Source organism: Vipera ursinii, assembly GCF_947247035.1.
Source record: "Vipera ursinii genome assembly, chromosome: 2".
Taxonomy (NCBI): domain Eukaryota; kingdom Metazoa; phylum Chordata; class Lepidosauria; order Squamata; family Viperidae; genus Vipera; species Vipera ursinii.
Window position 1 is genome coordinate 145792925 of NC_139513.1, and position 21468 is coordinate 145814392.

The 21468-nt window shown below is 39.1% G+C and overlaps 1 protein-coding gene across 1 annotated transcript in view; it reads right to left on the bottom strand.

Annotated features, from left to right (window-relative positions):
- Positions 1-21260, bottom strand: part of FMNL3 (formin like 3) — a 115328-nt gene extending 94068 nt beyond the window's left edge. Inside the window, exon 1 of the mRNA XM_083352442.1 lies at positions 20941-21260. Coding sequence (XP_083208568.1) covers positions 20941-21057 — 117 coding nt within the window. The 5' untranslated portion in view covers positions 21058-21260. The remainder of the gene's footprint in view (positions 1-20940) is intronic.
- Positions 21261-21468: the final 208 nt, after the last annotated feature.

The window sequence follows — 21468 nt, forward strand, 5'->3', positions numbered from 1 at the left end:
TTTTGGTACAGGAACTTAAGAAACGTGATATTAAGTTTAGATGGGAGATTCCAGTTGGATTGGTGGCGACGTATGAAGGTAAAAGACATCGTTTGGTTACTGTGGCTCAGGCACGTGATTTTTATAGTAATGTGTTAAAAGCAACCCCCCTATCATTTTTGGAAGCTGCAAAAGGATACGGTGGGGGAAAGCCTCAAGACGTTACAGATAGACAGACAGAGGACAATGGTGTTGGAGGGGACCAAATCACAGTTTCATCGGTTGCTGCAGGAGGCCAGAAGATGACGCGTGCCGCCCTAAGAAGAGCGAGACGAGAGCAAGAGCAAGATCAGCAGAAAGTTATGGAATCTCCAAAGCGTGCTTACAGTGAAGATGTGAGAGAGGAGCGGTCTAAAGAAGTTTTGGGGGTCATGACAGAGGTGCTCCAAAAGTTTTGGGGCGTTAAGATTGCTGATTAATTTTTAGATTAGAATGTCAATGGAGTAAAATTATTATAGAGGAGAAAGAAGGTTTTTTTTCTTTTTTTTTCTTTTTGTTAATATTTTACACAATTTAAGATTGCTTGCTAGAAAAGTATATTAGGGTAATGGATTTAAAGTATGTGTTGAACTAAGAATGGGTATGTAAGCTCCTAATTAATAACAAGTTGTCTTAGAGATTGCCTAAATCTTTTTTTTATATAATCTTTGTATTTGAACTTTTATTTGAATTTAAGGATTATTTGGAACTGTGAGACATTTGGTGTGATACATGCAAGAACTATTTTTGATCGTAGTTTAGTTTGGTTGGAGATTATTAAGACTAACAGAGATAGGCGCTTTTGGCGTGTAACTGAGAAATTGTTTGGAAATTAGAGAAAGGTGGGAGAATGTAAATAGCAGGTGAAAGTTTTTTTTTCTTTTCTTTTTTCTTTTTCTTTTTTTTTTGAAATTAATATGAATAAGATCTGGGATTAAGAAAATTTATTTTGAGCAAAGATTTTTTTCTGTTTTCCTCTTTTTTTTCCCTCTACTTTATTTGTAATGTTAATATTGTTTGTATTCATTTTATATGAGCTAGAGAGAGATAGAATTTATAGTTTATTGTTGATAACATAAGGGTGTCTATGTTTGTTTTTTGATTTTATGCCCTGTATTTAGCTCTGGGAAGTGGGGGGGGGGAGGGAGTGGGGGGGAGGGATAGGGAGGGTTGGATAGGGGTGGGGGAGGGGGGGGATTAAAGTTAAAATGTATTGTAAAACTTTTTAAATAAAAAAAAATTCCGAAGGTTGCTATATGCACACTGTTGAGTACTTCATATAATGTGAAATAATTTCAGGGGTATTGTTTCACATTTATTTTATCATTTATGGTAGGAAGAGGGATTTTCAGAATTTAGCTTTTCTGGAAATTCTGACAAAAATGGGTTTATGAATGTTCAGGAATCCATTTCAATACTTGCAATTATCAGAAGATACTCATTGGAAAGAGTGGTAAATAATGTTTTAATTCCACAAGCTTATATTGTGAGGTAACCCTGGTTTTTAAAAACTGGATAAATCTTTTAGGGGCAAAACTGGACTTTCCATAGCTTCATCACGGTGGAGCTACTTAATTTGGAAGAAGCTGATTTAAAAACTTTTATTTATCAAAGGATGATTTTTGGCAGTTTACTCAGTATTAAGACCTTATTATTTGGACTGTGTTGTCCAAATGCTAGCCTGATGCTATTTCTGCTTTTGAAGTTCGACACTTAAGAGTTTGGAAGGAATTAATTGAGGCCAAAGCCAACAATCCATTTTTATCATTTGAAGGAAGTTGATATCAATTATTTATGTAATCTTTGGAACAAGTTTGAATGTTCTGTTCCTGTAAAACAGTAGAAGTTTTCTTTAAATATGAATTTATTTTATTTTGATCTTAAAATAAAATTAAACCAACAGAGACAAAAATTGAGGTATGCTGCACATCTTACAGTTTGGATGATTTAAAAGCCAGTTAAGACAGTTACGCCATTTGAAAACCAGGTGGATGGATGGGGAGAGGAAAAGGGAGAATTATATTCAAAGGTTCAAAATATCTACCTTCAAAAGTCTGAAAACAGTTTCTTTTATATTTGACAATAGCTGAGAATGCACTGTTTGAATGATTTCCATACAGCCACCATCTTAGTTTTTATATAAAACAAGCCCAAGCTACAGTATCTTGCATCTTGTACTTATAAATCCCAGCAAGTTAGTATACTGGCAGTGGTATTAGGGTTGAGAGTCTATTCTGCATTAAGAATCTAGACCATCCATATTTTACACCAAAAACAGTTGAACGTTGCAAGTTGTAATAATTAGACCCACTGATTAAACAGTTGCTTAGCTAGCGTAATATATTCATATACTGAGAGCTGAAGGGGGAAAGGTCTTTGCATACTCTCTATATTTCCTATTTTTATTCCAAAAGACACCGTTCAGACATTTTCAAGTTTCTCTCTCCTTGTGGGCTGGAAAATTTGCACTGAACCTGAAAACTGAGAATTGCAGAGCCATATGCAATCAGAACAGCCAACACCAAATCACTGAACTCACTCCTCACATTTTACACTATCTGAAACTGGCCTACTGGCTGGTACTGTATGTAGCTTGTCTGCAGGCTTATCTAAGTTTGAGAGGGGAAAGGGGGGAGGAAGCAAGAAAGACAAAGTTGGCAGGTGTGGTAACGTGTTGGTATAAAGATGGCAGCAAAACTGTTGGGAAATTGTTCTCACATCCCATTTCCTGTAGGGTTAAAGAGAATTAATTTAAACTGCAGGAGGAAAGATTTAGTTTAAAAATGTCAGCAGAAATTTTCCAACCATAATAATAGTCAAGCAATGGAACAAATTACCAGGGGAACTAGTGGAGTCCCTGTGATGGGAAGCTCTGGAAATAGTCACATTGGCTTCTGTCTGGAACGGCTTAATTGTAATTCATGCTGGTCAGAGCAAATGGTTGGAAGGGATGGTTTCGATTCATCTATTTATTCATATAGAGATTTATTTGCCATATTCTACAAATGTTTTCAAGGCACACTAAACTGCAGTTTGAGAAACCTAACAAAACCAACTGTTATCAGTCCAAAAACAACCAGCATGTAGGAAAAATGTGTATTAAAAAAATCTAGCAAGTATCTTGTTAATAACAAATAAAAAATCTAGCAAGTATCTTGTTAACAACAAATATTAATTTGTTGTCATGGCATATAAAACCATGGAAACCCCTCCCTGGAAATTCCTTAAAAACACAGGCATGTTTGGAGGCATCTGTAGAATCTAATGCTTTTTTGTCAAGCTGTCACAATGCAAGCTCTGCTCTTTTTGCATGTGTGCAATATCATGAAGTATGTACAAAAAGAGTGGAATTTGTCATGCAACAATGCAGCCCAGCTTTAGTCATTTACTCCCTCTTGACATCCCTGGCCATGATGCCTTGATGATACTTTTATGTCCTGAGGGATATTATTTTAGTGAAAAAGGACCAGCAACCAACTGATTGCAATTTAATGGCTGAAAGAAATATATAAGGGAGGAAGTGTTCCACAAAATATCCAAGACTTCATAAGTGCATTAAATCAGGGCAGGGCAAACTAGCCTTCCAGAAGCTGCTGAACTATAATTCCAGAGGTCTGAGACTATCTAGCCCAGCGTTTCCCAACCTTAGGAACTTGAAGATGCGTGGACTTCAACTCCCAGAATTCCCCAGCCAGCAATTCTGGGAGTTGAAGTCCACGCATCTTCAAGTTCCTAAGGTTGGAAAACGCTGATCTAGCCAATGAAAAAGGAAGCTGGAAAGTTGTAGCTTAGCAACTTCAGAAGATAGTTACATTTTAAAGTAGTGTGGCAAGCCGGGAGAGCAAACCACTGCCAGAAAGTTACATTTTCCCAGGCCTTGTTTTAAGGTAAGCAGGAACACTTTCATATACAGGTGAAACTTGAAAAATTAGAACATCGTGCAAAAGTTCATTTATTTCAGTAATGCAACTTAAAAGGGGAAACTAATATATGAGATAGACTCATTACATGCAAAGCAAGATAGTTCAAGCCGTGATTTGTCATAATTGTGATGATTATGGCTTACAGCTCATGAAAACCCCAAATCCACAATCTCAGTAAATTAGAATATTGTGAAAAGGTGCAATATTCTAGGCTCAAAGTGTCCCACTCTAATCAGCTAATTAAGCCATAACACCTGCAAAGGGTTCCTGAGCCTTTAAATGGTCTCTCAGTCTGGTTCAGTAGGAATCACAATCGTGGGGAAGACTGCTGACCTGACAGTTGTGCAGAAAACCATCATTGACACCCTCCATAAGGAGGGAAAGCCTCAAAAGGTAATTGCAAAAGAAGTTGGATGTTCCCAAAGTGCTGTATCAAAGCACATTAATAGAAAGTTATGTGGAAGGGAAAAGTGTGGAAGAAAAAAGTGCACAAGCAGCAGGGATGACCGCAGCCTCGAGAGGATTGTCAGGAAAAGGCCATTCAAAAGTGTTGGGGACTTTCACAAGGAGTGGACTGAGGCTGGAGTCAGTGCATCAAGAGCCACCACACACAGACGGATCCTGGACATGGGCTTCAAATATTGTATTCCTCTTGTCAAGCCGCTCCTGAACAACAAACAACGTCAGAAGTGTCTTATCTGGGCTAAAGAAAAACAGACCTGGTCTGTTGCTCAGTGGTCCAAAGTCCTCTTTTCTGATGAGAGCAACTTTTGCATCTCATTTGGAAAGCAAGGACCCAGAGTCTGGAGGAAGAATGGAGAGGCATACACTGCAAGATGCTTGAAGTCCAGTGTGAAGTTTCCACAGTCTGTGTTGATTTGGGAAGCCATGTCATCTGCTTGTGTTGGTCCACTGTGCTTCATTAAGTCCAGGGTCAACGCAGCCGTCTACCAGGAGATTTTCATGCTTCCTTCCGCAGACGAACTTTATGGGGATGCTGACTTCATTTTCCAGCAGGACTTGGCACCTGCCCACACTGCCAAAAGCACCAAAACCTGGTTCAATGACCGTGGGATTACTGTGCTTGATTGGCCAGCAAACTCGCCTGACCTGAACCCCATAGAGAATCTATGGGGCATTGCCAAGAGAAAGATGAGAGACATGAGACCGAACAATGCAGAAGAGCTGAAGGCCACTATTGAAGCATCCTGGTCTTTCATAACACCTCAGCAGTGCCACAGGCTGATAGCTTCCATGCCACACCGCATTGAGGCAGTAATTGCTGCAAAAGGGGCCCAAACCAAGTACTGAGTACATATGCATGCTTATACTTTTCAGAGGTCTGTTATTGTTCTATGTACACTCCTTGTTTTATTGATTGCATGTAATATTCTAATTTTCTGAGATTGTGGATTTGGGGTTTTCATGAGCTGTACTCCATAATCATCACAATTATGACAAATCACAGCTTGAACTATCTTGCTTTGCATGTAGTGAGTCTATCTCATATATTAGTTTCCCCTTTTAAGTTGCATTACTGAAATAAATGAACTTTTGCACGATATTCTCATTTTTCAAGTTTCACCTGTATAGGTTGGAAAACTATTCTGACCTTTGGGGAAAAAAATAGATGTATATTTTCCAAATGCAGGACTTGTTGCAGCTCTCAAATTGCAGCTTTACACTAAATTGTGTTGTGGTAATTATTTTTTTTTATTTTATTTTTTTTATTTTAATTCCATTTATATCCCGCCCTTCTCCGAAGACTCAGGGCGGCTTACAAGCTTAGCAGTAGCCTTCATTCTATGTATATGCCTGCTTATTAGGGCTTTCATACACACCCCAAGTGGCATTATTACGAAGTCAGCTTAATTGCCCCCAACAATCTGGGTCCTCATTTTACCTACCTTGGAAGGATGGAAGGCTGAGTCAACCTTGAGCCTGGTGGGATGGAACCTGCACTAATTGCAGGCAGCTGGTGTTACTTAAGAAGGCATTAGCCCACTGCTCCACCAAGGAGGCATTAGCCCACTGCTCCTCCACCTAGAGGAGGGCTTTATTGTACTGTTGTCCTGCATGGAATTTCACAAAATGACCAGATGATGCTGTTTATTCCATTTTTAAGTAGCCTATGTTCTAGGTTCTAATTTGTATTTGAATATTGCAAGCCAGTATAATATAGGGTTAAGGTACTGGATCGGCTCAAGAAACACCTAGTTCAGGGCTCTTCAAACTTGGCCCTTTTATGACTTGTGGACTTCAACTCCCAGAATTCCTCAGCCAGCGTGCCTGGCTGAGGAATTCTGGGAGTTGAAGTTCACAAGTCATAAAAGGGCCAAGTTTGAAGAGCCCTGACCTAGTTGAAGCCCAAACTCAGCTATACCTGCATTTATTAAATAGGACAATATGATAGGTGCACAATGGCTTTTGATTGGCAGGTTTAAGAACCATTCAATCCAGTCAATAAAGTCAAAAGGCAGCTAAAATGTGGATGGCTGAGGCAAGAACATAATCAGAAAGACCTGTTTACTCAAACCCTGAAATCATTATGTTATGAAAAAGATGTGATGCTCAAGAGAATGACCCTCAAAATGCCATTAGACAGTATTAACGAGGGATAGGTGTTTGGCTCAAACTCTTCTTTGGAGCAAATAATAACCTAAATCCAGCATGTCCACTGTTCCAGTCCAAAAGCTAAACTAAGGCATTTTTTGCTTTTAAGCTAGCCCAGATTATAAAATTTATTATTTTATATCAGAAGTGTCCAATAATAGTTATAGTGCTCTGCATTACAGAGCAGTAGTATTTTGTGTTACAGTCTACAGCAAGTAAATTAAAACTTATCCAGCACAAAGTCATTTGCACGCAGTCCTTAACTTATAACCACAATTGGGATGGGGACTTCCATTGCTAAATCATGCAGTCATCAAGTGGGTCATCATATGACCATACGCAAGCACATGGTCGTTAAGTGAATCCATGTGCCAAAGCAAAGAGGCATTGGAAGAAAATACATACTTGGCTAGAAAAGATGTTGGGAAAACATGTAGATTTTAAACCTGAACTTTTTTATTAGGTATAATGCCAGAAAAGACTGATAAACAAAGCATATATTTGATTTTACATGTAATAACAGCGGCAAGAATTATATTTGCACAGTACTGGAAAAATGAAGAAATACCATCAGATGAAGAAATAATTTAAAAAATACTAGAATGTGCGGACATGGACAGACTTATTTTGAGGTTGAAAGAAAAAGAAGAAACAGAATATTATCAAACTTGGGACTTATTTTATCAATGGCTAGAGAAAAGAATAAAGGATTAGGAATTAAATTTGTATTAGTGAATGTAAAACTCAGACAATATGTTTGTTGAACAAGTACTATTGAGTGTATGAAAAAAATCAATGAAGTTTTATAAAAAAACTGCTTAGCCAGCACAAAGTCATTTGCAGGCAGTCCTTAACTTATAACCACAATTGGGATGGGGATTTCCATTGCTAAATCATGCAGTCATTAAATGGGTTAACAACATACACACACCCACACACAAACCAGCTTTTACTGTGAAACAGAGAGCAAGTTGTAAGCAATATGCCCATCATATAAAGTCAGGCATGAAATAGAAAAGTTGGTTTTAATTTTCTGCTCCCCAAATATGATCTTGTTTCTTTTACCAAATATACATACAGCATTTTTTTTAGAAAGCAATCAGCAGCCCATAATGTGAAAAACATTTTTGGAATTATGCATATGATGATCATATATGTGACCGGATGCTGTTCCAGTGTGAAGGTAATATTATTTATTTATTTAAAATGTGTAAGGCTGTCTTGACTCCACGACAACTCTGAAAACCTTACAAAAATTAAAATAGTACAGAAATCATGTCACAAAATAAAAAGAGTGGTGCGCATCCAGAAAAGAAAAAAATATTCAGCCTCATTAAATAACCCTATAAGAGGCTTGCTTCCCACTTTAACCCCAAGCCTGGGAGGAAAACCATCTTTTTTGCAACCCTTAAACAAGATCAAAATAAGAGCCATATGATTCTCTAGGATATCCTCTTCCAAAGGACAGATGCAACAAAGATCCCTTTCCTGAATCCCATCAGGTATGATGAAGGTACATAGAAGTTCAGTTCTTAGTTCCCCTTCTCTTTTTTTTAGCTGCATCTTTTGCCTTATGTGTATTGTGTTATTATCAGTTTAAGTACTGCCCTGCTCCACATCACTGGCTGCCTTAGGTATGGCAAGGAACTTCTCTTTTTCTCCTGTAATCTGTTTCTCCTTATACTGGCAAACTAAGGACTTTTACGCTCTAATCCGGAGGTCCCCAACCTTTTGGGCACCAGGGATCCGTTCCGTGGAGAGTTTTTTCCATGGATCAGAGGGTGTGTGGTTTTGTGTGCTGCCTGCATCTTGCGGATGGGGCTTTGCTTGTTTGTGTGGACCGGCTGCTGGCATGCCACGGCCCAGTACTGGTCCACAGACCAGGGGTTGGGGACCCCTGCTCTAATTCATGCAATAGTATAAAAATGGTGATATGCAAATGTATGTCACAAAAGATCTGTGATAAATTTCTGAATATAGAATGCTGCCTTAGTGACTTTCTCTGGTTTCTACAGGCTAGTCTGCTTGCAGTGAAGCAACTCTCCAGAGTCTTTATTCCTTGCTTTCACCACAAAATGCACCATGAAGATGGACATTAATAACCATATAATGTATTTTGATTGCTCTCCATTTGGCACAAATATTTAAAGTGGATGCATCCTCTCCAGGAGGGACTTCTAATAGGACATTTTGAAAGGAAAAAAAGCAGCATTCCTACACCCAGTTGGAGTAAATAGCACTAGACAATGATCTAGCCAGTATCTGCATTCCTAAATTTCCTTCTACATTCTTGACCAGTTGACCCCATCTATTCTTGTTAATAAACTAGCGTAAGTAGGCTTTGTGTGTGTTATTCGTTACTCCATTGAATAAGAATGTATGCTCATATAATTATTCTTCACCATTTCCCCTCACCCATCCTCTCCACCACCATTTTGGCAAATATAAAATTCATTATTTGTGTTTTGCAATGCAGTGCATTAATTCTGTTTTGCAATGATATAAAGTTACTGGTTAATTCTAGTAGCAACTGACAAATGTGGATGAACAAGAGCAAATCACAGATTCTGAAATTCAGCCAGTATGCATGTGATCAATATGGTCATCAATTGTGCTGAAGAAAAAAAAGAACTATCATAATATTCTTACTAAATCATTTTCTTTCTTTCTTTCTAGTATTCCCATCCTGGGGTACTGTATGTACTAGATATAGGAATGGTCTCTGAATTTGTAAGCACCATATACTGTATATTAGCCTTGTATTAGCCCAATCTCTAAGAGCAACATAAAATACTACACAGGTAAGTGAGCTGTTGAAGGCTAGAATGTTAGCCTTTCCAATGTACTAAGATCAAAAAGAAGTATCAGAATGGAAAAGCTCCTTGTGCCATGTTTAGCCAAAAAATAAAATTAAAAAATCACATTTCTCTGATATTTCTCTGCCAACTTCTAAAAGGCTACCATGGTTTTTGCAGACAAGTAGTTTTTACATGTGTATTTACAAAGCCTATATATTGTTTGTATTCTGGCTCTTCCTTGATGGAAAACAATCAAAAACATGGGATTCTCAGGTAGTTCTTCAACCACACATTAACCAGCCCCAACTCTATTTTGCTTTAGCAACATGGCGATTATGTGCTTTTTGTCTATATTGTTTAACGCTACTTCTATTCATATCAATGTACAGATACCATCCAAAAGAAAAGGATACAAAGCTGACAATTACTAAGATGGTTTGAGGTTCATTAAGACTCCTAATTCTTTGAACTGTCTCAGCCATTATTACTTTTATTTGCCATTACTGAACATACTAAAGTGTCCTTCATATCACAGGTGATAATTATTACATCTGTGCCATATAAATTGAATACCAAACACAGAAGCAGAGTAACCAGTAATTTTTCACACTAGTTGGTAATTCTATTCTCTGCATGTACTACACCAGGGGTGTCAAACACAATTTCATTGAGGGCTGCATTAGCATTGCGGTTGCCCTCAGGGGGCTGGGTGGGTGTGGCCTGGGTGGGTGTGGCCTACTGGGTGGGCGTGGCTAGAGTGCATATGGCCTACTGGGTGGGCATGGCCAGCTCTACATCGTTGGCATCAAGGATGCCTATGGGGGCCTGGGCAGGAGTGGGACAGAGCTGAGGGTCTCTAGCAGAAGGAGGGTCTCTAGGCCAGGGCCAAGGCAGTGGCAGCCCTTCCCTCACTGTTTCCAGGATGGCTTCGCGAGCCACATGAAACCACTTCATGGGCCGGATCTGGCCCCCGGGCCTTGTGTTTGACATGTCTGTACTACATAATAAGACTGGGACTGTGAAAGTTAATGGACTCCAAAATGGCAACACATCACCAGCAGTTTAAGAATCTAATTAATTAAACATGTTTGCTATTTAGCGTGGGGATAGCCTTTAAAATACATACCTCTATCAGATACATCATAGACACAAGGATTGAGATTTCACTATTCTCTTTTGCTTTCTGCAGTGATATGTCTATTTCATTCCAGTTCAGTCCAATAAATACTAGATACAGGACAGAATTCCAATCCCAAGAATCTGAGCTTTGGTTTTTCAAAAACCAAGCTTCTATCCCTCAGGATCACAAAATTAGACTCAAAATATAAATGAGCATTGTCAGTTGAAATCTAAAAAGCTGAAAAGGAAGTTAAGTAGGATTTCCCATGACCAGGAATAAAACTTTAGTGACATTCATTATTCCTTATTCCTATGTTTGGTAGAGGCAAATAAACTGTTCAAAGTAAGCAAATCTTAAAACACTATATGGCTTTTTCTGGTAATAGATGGTAGATTTCTATACTTTTATGAACATTCATATTCCCACATAGGGCTTTTAGTAAACATTCAGTGCTGATGGAATATTTGATTTAATTTCTATACCTTCCTCTCTTCTCATTTATTTCCCAGGAATATCCAAATGAAATTCTGTTGATAATTTTAAAAACAAACCTCGAACCTCAAATATATTATGCCAACTCAGTGCAGTTTCAACATTTGCGCCCAATCAAATGGTATGTCTGTTTAAAAAGGCTTGTTTGAAAAGGTTAAAAAAACACAGTGACAATGCTAAACTGAGAAACAGCATTTGAAGCCTGGAATACAATATATATTGCCATATTGTGAATGGAACAATATGTAGCCAACTACAATGTAGTTGAGAGACCCCCAGGTCTTATTTATGCATTTAATTTTAAAAAAATGTATTATTGTTAGGGATTGCCACCATGCTTTCTGGCAGGAAATTTATACCCTTAAAAAGTGGAATGCACAACAAGCAGAAAGTCAACAGATAAAGCATTTTTTTATTACCACACCTCTGAACTAAGGAAATATATGCTGAATTCTGACTGTTCACTGAAATTACAGAAGACTTGCTGGAAAGTATTTCCACTCTTAGAAAGCAGAGATCAATGGGAATCAGGAATCCATTCTTGGCTTCCCTAGTTTTGAATCCCAGCACTGGGAGAAAAAACAGCAATCTGGCAATGATTAGAGGGCAAAGCCTGACAGGGTTTTTACATTTTTTATTTTGTAAATGGGTTTTTCTCGCCTTCCCATACAAGTACTTCCAGAGCGGCTAACAATTAAAACACAAAATAATACCGGATGGGTAAAAACCAGAATGTATCCAAAAAAGAATTAGACGATTCAGCCTTTCCAAACCAAACTTCTCTTTCTTTGTCCGCCCTATACCATAGTTTGAAACATGCTCCTTGAAAATCCAAACACACTTGGCAACAGAGGAACCAAAGTATTGGAATTCCTGGCGGCAGCTGCCAGCTAATTATTCCTCAATTGGTATTTTCATGGTGTAATTACACTCTTGTGATATGCTGGTAACAGATTTGAGACATTTAATGATGGGACACCCAGAGGACCTCCATTTGTGAAAACTACACTAACTCACTTAGTTTCCTCTACAGCTTGCTATCCCTTCCTTCACTGGCATTCTTTCATTATTCCCATATATCCTTCCATACAAGCTTTCCCTTCACATGCCCTTTCTCACTGCTATGAGCATCAGTGCAGCAGCCATTTTGCCAGCCCCAAGGCAGGAAGGAGAGAGAATGTAGTATAGTAGTTGCTAAGCAACCATGACAGCAATTCTCTCCAACATCCTCCAGGCTGAGGATCCAAATGATTAGGGCAGAGATCCACATTTTCCTCTGGAGTCCAATCCAGAAGGCTCCTCCTTTCCTCAGAGCTGAGGATAAGAGCTCCTGGCTGCCTGCCTCATTCCCCAGCTCCCTATCTAACAACCACTTCCATTTTCCATGAAATAATACTTCCTAATTTAAACCCTCCCCGTTGATGAGATGCTGTTCCCAAGGAAGTGATGCAACATGACTGCAATTCCTGCAATGCTACTGGGCTACAGCCCGTGCATTTAGGCCTCCATGGGGATTTGGCAGCCAATCCTACAAACCAAATTTTCCGAATTGGTTCCCCATTTACTTTGCCGGGGTAGGAACCACTGTTCCCTCTTCTATGCCTGTTTTCATTCCGTCTCTAAACAGAAAGGCATTCCAGTCCTCCCCACCCTGAGAGAAAAAAGCTCGGGGTGTTTCTTCCAGATGAAATATTGCAAAGAAGCATAAGTTTCTCCTCTGCTGGAAATACGCCGAGAGGAAACCAATAACTATTTCCACCACTTTTTACCCACCCCTGTACAGAATTAACTGAGCAGGGAGGGATGCCATATGCTTCTAAAACGTCATGCCGTTAGTAACTGTGTCTATGGCTGTGTGGGAAATTCAGCCCCTTGCCAGGGAAAGCTCCCTTTGAAATCTCAAACCGGAAGTCCAAATGCTGAAACACAACCTAGCCAGCCAGCTGGATTCCATTGAACGAGGGTCTTCTTGAGTTCTTTTCCTTCAAATTGAGACCAACACAGAATTGCTTCTCAAATCTAACATTAAGCACACACAGACATGCACCAATTAAAACTGAAAAATCTTTTTTTTTTCAATCAAAGCATGCTTAGAGTTGTTTGCTCTCTATGTTCATCAAACTTCTGATTACTTCACTGAAAAAAATCACCATGGTTCTAGTTTTTATGACTATTCAAGCCTTTTGCAATGCTGAAGCCATGCCTATCAAAGCCAAAAAGAAATGTTCAGAAAAAAAGCACCTTATTCTGTTTTAACCCAGGCTTGTACATTGTTATTCCATAGAACTTTGAAGCCTCAGGTAAAAATGAAATAGTGCTCCCCATTTTTCAACAGTTCAGGTATAGATCCACCAAGATTGCGACAACAATTGTATAAATTAAGATCTATAGGTAACTGGATGGCTTAAATTTACCCAGTCCATATTACGTATACATACAATTAACCTGACCAAAATTCATTATAATTTAGAAATTATTGTAGTCTACCAAATAATGTTAACCACGCCTTGCAACTACCCCCAAAACAGCCCTAGTTCAGAACCAAACTTCAGCAAAGGAAAACAGCTCTTTCTCAGCAATTTCTTTCATACCAAAACAAACGTGGTAATTTATTTATTTATTTTTTTATTTTAATTCCATTTATATCCCGCCCTTCTCCAAAGACTCAGGGCGGCTTACAAGCTTAGCAGTAATTTAACTGTAATTTAACATCACAGTCAGAGATTTAGGATATGGAACAACTGCTAAAGCTTAATAGTACAGAACTGGTAAAGCTTGCTGAAATTGAATCATTTTTTTGGTATTCATTGGGAAAAAAACACCCTATCCTACCTAGAAAATTAACATATTGGGGGGAAAGCTTCCCGTTTCTTAAGGAGGAGTCTTTGATCCTGGGAGCCTGTGCCTGAAATCAGAAATCACTCTGCTGCCACTTCATTGGTCATCACAGTGAGAACCAAACCTCAAGTGATTCCCAAATTCATATGCCATTATCAGTTTATCCATAATAGCTTAACAATATGTTTATAAAGACATATTGTAAAAGGTTGTATTTATACTTCAGTTATGTGGAAGGTAGATATTTGCAGGCCTCACTGAGAGATTATTTCCATTTTTTTTCAGTCTCAGCAAATGCCTCTGTTTATGGAGTAACTGTAACATTTCAAAACATCACTTTCCCAGCCTGTCTCAAAGGGAGGAGAGTTTGTGAAAGCTTGCTCTCTAAGGAAGGGTGGGCCCAGACCATTTAAGGTTTCAAAGGTCAGTAGCAGCTTCTTAAGCTGCATCTGGAAACAAACTGGCAAACAATCCAATTCACTTACAGTAGTGTTGTGATTATATTCTTCCTCCAAACAGCTGTGGCAGGTTTTTCATTCATTTTGTAATGTAGAAATCAGCCATCAAGTGGGCAAATCAAGTTCCCTAAGGAGCATCAACTAACCTCACATTGCAACACTTTTCATTTCCTCTCCCAGAAAAATGGAGTATAATTGTTGGTTCGGCATTACAGAGTTACTAAAATACTGACCAAAAAATGATATAAAAGCATTTTATAAACAGAAACAAACAATGGATACAGATTAAACATGCATTTCTAATAATACAAAAATGCAGAAACCTTGAAATGCAGTAACAAAATTCACTTTTCTATATAGTTATCAACTGATTTAAAAATCATTTATATGAATACTAACGACTGTAGACTTATCTACCACATAAGAATGAGAACCATTATGGGAGAGACTCAAACTATTTCAGGCAATGTCTGTAAAAGCAATTTTAGTATAAAAATCATATCTAATTCATTAATTGTTACTGTATTTAGTTACTAGATTAGATACTTATTTTTGGAACAAATATAAATATTCATACATTATTTTGGGATACTGTTAACCCAACTTTCCCTAACTTGCTGCCCTCCACAAATCCTTAAATCTGAAACAAATCAAGCTGGAGAAAGGAGGATTAACACATGAAATGTTATTACATGTAATAGCATTTAAGTCTACTAGCTCAATCTGGTCCTGTGATCTTGCTTAATTGTCAGCAGTACAGGTTATGACAATTGAGCCCCAAATTTATGTCGCAAAGTGAAAAATGTGTTGAGTTTTTCCCCTTGTTATGACTTTTCTTGCCACATTTGTTGTGAATCACTGCAGTTGTTAATTTAGTAACATGGTGGTTCAGGGAATCTAGCTTCCCCATTGACTTTGCTAGTCAGAAGGTTGCAAAAGGTGATCACATGTCCCCAGGACACTGCAACCGTCATAAATGTGAGTCAGTTGTCAAACATTGAATGGAAATCACATGACCATGGAGATGCTGCAATGGTTATTATAAGTGTGAAAATGGTCACTTTTTTCAGTGCCGTTGTAACTTTCAACAGTCACTAAGCGAACTTTTTTAAGTTGAGGACTACCTGTATTCAAATTAGGAAAAAGGAAAAGGGGGTGGCAGAACAGGTCATCTTTCCTTTTTCTTATGTTGTTCCTAATATATTTGGGTTTAAATGGCTGTACTAACTGGCTAATATGGGGGAGGAGTCTGAAAGAAAGTTTTGGGCTTTCATTAAAGCACCATTATATAACTAAAATATTACTTTATATCTTTTGAAATTTATGGCATTCTTACAGTCAGTAAGGTTGACTCAGCCTTCCATCCTTCCGAGGTAGGTAAAATGAGGACCCAGATTGTTAGGGGCAATTAAGCTGACTTTGTAATAATGCCGCTTGGGGGTGTGTGTGTGAAAGCCCTAATAAGCAGGCATATACATAGAATGAAGGCTACTGCTAAGCTTGTAAGCCGCCCTGAGTCTTCGGAGAAGGGCGGGATATAAATGGAATTAAAATAAAAATAAAAATATGCCACATTCATATACCATATTCCATATTCACTGGAAGGGTCGAATCCATAGTCTGTGGGCAAGCCTTTTTTGCAATCGCCCAAGACTGCACCAGAAAATATGATGGCAATAAGGAAAGCATGCTTTCCACAAATTTTCAGAAGAGAAACCTATCAATAAAATCCATTCCAAATTGGTGAGATTTGGCAGAATATATTTTTTTGAATTATGAACAAATTATGGTGTGTTAAGCATTGAATGGACTTAGGCCATTTATCAATATTTAAAAATATTTAAAATATTTTTCAATATTTTTCAAAAACTGAGAAGAAGCCCAAGAATTCTGTTCTGCCCCTTCACAGACATCATTACATTTATGTTCCTGTGGCTCTTGGATGCCAATTATAATTTTTAAAAATGTAATCTCTCATTACACAAAGGATCTCACTTCTCATCTATAACACACAAAGAACAGATCTTGTCCAGGACTACAGTTTCCAGACTAATGTAATATATTTGCAGAGATAAAGGAGAATTAATAAAAAAAATCATAAACTCTACTGCTTTTCTATAGTATCATTACAATGAGCAAAAAAGAACAGCAAAAGGCCCTAAGAGATCAAATTAAATTGTTCCAGCCTTGAGTGTGAGATCTGGGACACAAAACACACTGTTCACACTGGAGAGTGGATTAAACTGATTAATTACTAGTTAGTTCAGAATTGTAGAATAGTATGCCATAGGAAAGCAGCATGACTGACAGACTCCAATTACATCACAGAATGCCAATATATCTTCCTCTGTATTACACTTACCATACTGCTTAAGCTTGCCCTGAGGAAGATTAAAGCTGCATCTGTTTAAATTATGAACTGTAATTCATCAGCCATAAAGGCTGAGACCTTCACAAATATAGGCTGCTCTTTTATTTTTTCAGAACCATGTGTATTCCACCAAGACCATCCCACACACATATATGCATGTTAAACATTATAATTCTGCATCCACTAAATTCAAATTCCACGTTTAGTTTGGAACTAGGAACCAAAGCAATTTATGCTAATTGATCAGACATACATATATTTACTTATTTTGCAGCATTTTTGTGTTGTATTTGCATTTTCTTCTACTTGTTACTCCTTCTCACAGTTATGGAAAACAACCTTCCAATAACTAGGAATGTTATTATGTCCAAGCTTGTGATTACTAAATCTCATTTTTATATTACAGGCAGGCTTTACCTAATGCTTTCAAAAACATCCTCAGTCATAAAAGCTAGCCAAAGATGTGCTTGTTTTTAATTTTTTTTAAAAAAAAATCAAACTAAGAACTTCAGGATGCTGAATTCTGTACTTACATATGGTGCTCCTTCTCATCCTAAACTGCAAAATAGGACCTGCAATATTACATTAGTAGAATGTGGGTGTTGTTACAAGCTGGAACTCAAAGGTAGAATGGTTTGCATGCAAAATTTTCCAGTATGTGGGCCCAGCATCTCCAGCCAACAAGACATCAGTGTGGAAAGCTGCTGTCAATCATAGTGGACAACTAATGGAGTTAGAAGCAGCAATGGTTTGGTAACATATAACAGTTTCTTTAATCCAGTATTATGTACTTTTGAATTACCATATTATTTCCTAAAGTGGCAATATTCAAAGAATAACCTACCCACTGAGAAAAGGTTCATAAAGGAGAAAACTATGTATAACATGCTGTCAACTTCCTCTCATTCTGACATCACTGGAGTGGAATTTTTTGACAAACAAACTCTCCATTAACTAAGGAAAAAACAACGACATGGAGATCCCCTCCCCCAGGTATATTACTACAAGTATCACTAAAAGCTCATCACTTGTCTTGAAATCTCAAATCATTCACAGTGAAAGTGTCAACATTTTATTAAATTTCTCAGGGAATTCCCCTGTGGTTTTTGTGTGGGGCGGGGGAGGTGGCTAACTAAAATCCAGCATCCTATTTTGCAGGCTATAATGGCAAAATGTCTTCTGGGCATGCAGATGAAGATCAATAAATGTACCTAATGTGTCTATTAATACACTTTCCCTTACTATAGAAGTGTGTTTTATACATGTATCTGGATGACACGAACTTAGACAACTAAACTCCTCTATCTAAATTCCTAAGAGAAATGCTGTGCAGGTGTTTAAACCTGGATCTTCTTAGTCTAGGGATAAGTAAGATAACAGCAACAATAATAATTAATAGAGTTGGAAGGCACCTTGGATGTCTTCTAGTACTACCTACCCCCTACCCACCCACCCCAGGAAACTCAATACCATTTCAGACAAAGTTCTTTTCTGTGTTTACATTTGAGGAGTTTCAAATGGCATCCACTTGTTCTTTAATTCCCCCCCCCCATGTAGTCAGGGAGGAGGGATTTAAGGAAATCTTTGCCCCTTAACCTCCTCCTTTCCAAGTGCACAACAGTCTAAAAAGTTACACACACACACACACCCCAAACACTCTGGGCTTTGTGATCTGCAAGTTCAGTAGTATGCAGGCCACAGACTGTTCTCTCCTGTGACAGTCAAGCACCCTATCTTACTTTTTCCCACCCACATGAGAGAATGAGACCTGTATTCCAATGCATATAGCAGGTACCAAGAGAAGGCTACTTTAGTAACACAATTGATTTGTCTTCTTGTGGAATTCTGAAATGTTTCTTATCAACGTATCAGCAGAAGGGACTTGCAGGATTTTGTAAACTGTTTTGCGCAAAAACCTCTTGATGTGTAAATTTTCATAATGGAAAATAAGTCAACATTCCCCACTAGTGCTACCTTACTATGGGCTTGGGATGGAAGATGTTTATATGGGACATTTCTAAAGATCTTGTACAAGTGGCCAGACAAGCTGAATAGGTACATTCTTAAACTCTGCATCATCCTGCAATAGCCAGCAACGTGTAGCAACTACAGGAGGGTTAAGAATGCAGTGAAGATGCTTTGCCAGGAATGATAGATTCTTCGAGGGAGCGTATCTCAATTCATTCTCAAAATATACCAAGGGAGGACATTTGTTGACTCTATTAGACAAATCCTTATCCTCACTGTTGGCAGTCTTAGCCCTTCAAACATTAAATCTGGAAGGGGAATGTGTTTTTTGTTTTTGTTGTTGTTTTTTGAAGAAGCAGCTTACAAGTTTTTACAAGAAACTCAATGGGTGAAGAAAAGTTCACACACCAGATCTTCACAGTACAGTCAAGGTGCAAAAGTCTAAGGCAACAAGATACAAAAGTGGCTCTTGCATTTTGGGCAAGTGACTGGTCAAGGTTCCTCTCAGCCTAATCTGAGGATAGTGGGAGGAACAAAGTGAACAAGCGCTACACATACTGCCAAGAACTTCTGGGAAGAATATTAAATGTAACATCTAAAAGCATGTCTAGTTCCACATTCATATTTCATCCCGATATGTTTATGGAAGTAGGAGGTGCCACACAACTGTTCCTTTCTTCTTTTTATGGGAGCAGCCACAAGGTTACCTTCTAGTCTTTTAGTTACAAATCCTAAATGAATTTCACCACATTAATTCTTAACATCACAGCTGTTAATACATATTGGGAGTATTACTAGAAATCGAAATCAATAAATAAATCACAGAAACCCTGTATAATCCCATATCATTTTCTATTTGGATTAAATAGGAATTATAAAACCTCATTTTATAGCCAGCATCATCATTCCTTACATAGTTATGGTTTGATTATCCATGCTTTTTTGAATAAACCATAACTGGTTGAGTTGATACAACGTGTAACCCAAAATACAAGGTTTAAATCTGTAAAGGCTGGGTCCACAATATTTGTATTAAATTAAAACCAAACAATGCACATTAGGGTTTAGAACCTTGTGCAAATTAGATTATAGGTTTCCAAGCCACAAGATTCTGGGTAAAGAAGATCAATTGGATTCAGATTTTTTAAAAAATTATAAAAATCCATCAGCTGAATCCATTGATGTTTTCCATCAAAGCTTGGGCAGGACAGAACTAGACCATATCCCAGACAATGTCGCTTCATATACTTTTCCCATTCAGATCAGTCTTGGGGGGGGGAAACCCCAAATATTGCAGCATTTCTGTAAATCAGGTGAGTAGGAAAAAAAGAGAAATCAACCAAATTCCATGGTTGTGAGGAAAAATCAGGATGAACAATGAAGGGGCTATGGAAAAAAAAAGATTAACCTTTTTTTAAAGGATATCCTATGTGGAGTGGATAAAAGCAAGAAAGTGGAAGGAAATTAATATCTGCTGACATTTCCCACTAGAATTATGAAATGATGAGGGTTAGATAATAGGGATAAAGCAGAGGCAAAAAAAGGAAAAAAAACAAGGATCATTGACCCCTAGGCTCTTAATCAAATTCCCACCTTGGCCTAGAACACCTTGATGCAGATCTGAAATTTTAAGAGAAATTTGCCTGCCACCAATCACACATTTCAAGCAGATTAAAAAGTGGGCATCTGTCAAAACCAAGCCTCAGGCTTCTGCTGGATCTGAGTAGATATATAAAGAGATACCTGCGGGATTAAGAGCATGACCAATGCAACTGGGGGGGAGGGGGCAGGTATTTAATAGGGGAAAAAATCTCGGCTGACAAACACAGATGCATGTGATTATCTCTGAAATGACATGGTCTACCTGGAAGAACTGCCACCTCGCTGGGAATCTTGCTCCGCAGGGGAAATAGTCGAGCATACAGTATTATAGGCGCACAAGAGTAACAGAAAATCCGACCAGGCAAGAAGTGGGGAAACAACCAGAATAAGTGGAGGTTAGGGAGGCAACCACCAGGGTTTGGGCTTCAATCCCAGCGAAAGCGAGAGATCCAGAATGCTTTCCTGGATCTTATGGGACCGGGGGAAAAAAGTGTCTGAAAAAGTTGGGAGAGCGGGAAAGGAAAAGGAAAAAAGGAGCAAGGCGCAGTGCTGGCGATCCATCTCTGCAACTAGAGAGAGCGGCTCGAAAGAAACCGATTTCCAACAACGTCGGAGATGCAAACGAGTTTATTTGCAATAAACGCTGCGAATTCCCCGGGGCAGCGTGGGGGGTGGGGCGAAGAGGAATCTATGCAGGGATCTGACGGGGAGGGGGGGGATTGGAGGAGGGGTCTCTCACCAGCACCATCGCGAATCGCTCTTCCAGCTCCCCCTGATCCGGCATGGGAACTCTTCCCGGCGGGGGCGGCAACAGCCCGGGCCCCCCGCCCGGCTCCCCGCTCTCCGCGTTCCCCATCCCCGGCCCAGGCGGCTCCAGGGGAGGCGGGGGTGACTCGGCCCGTCTGGATCGTTGGTGTAGAAGTGAGCCGCCGCGGGCAGGCGGCTACAGCTACCTCCCGATCCCTCCCTCTGTGCCCGGCCTGGGACAAGACGGGGCTGTCGGGACCGCCCCCAGCACCGCCCGCCCGAAGACATCGTCCGTCCAATAGAAGAAAGTAAGGACGGCTCCTTCCCGGCCCTCCCTCCCTCCTTCCTCCCCAAGATGTGCTGCCCCTTCCCAAGAAGCCTCTTCGTCCACACGTGGCGCCCCCAAATTGCAGGCGTGTCTGCAAAGGTCTCTTCGCAGCGCGGGCGAGGGGGAAGTTCAACACCTGAAGAGGGCGCTTGTTTTGAGGCAACACCCCAAGAGCGCTAACTTCGCCTCTTT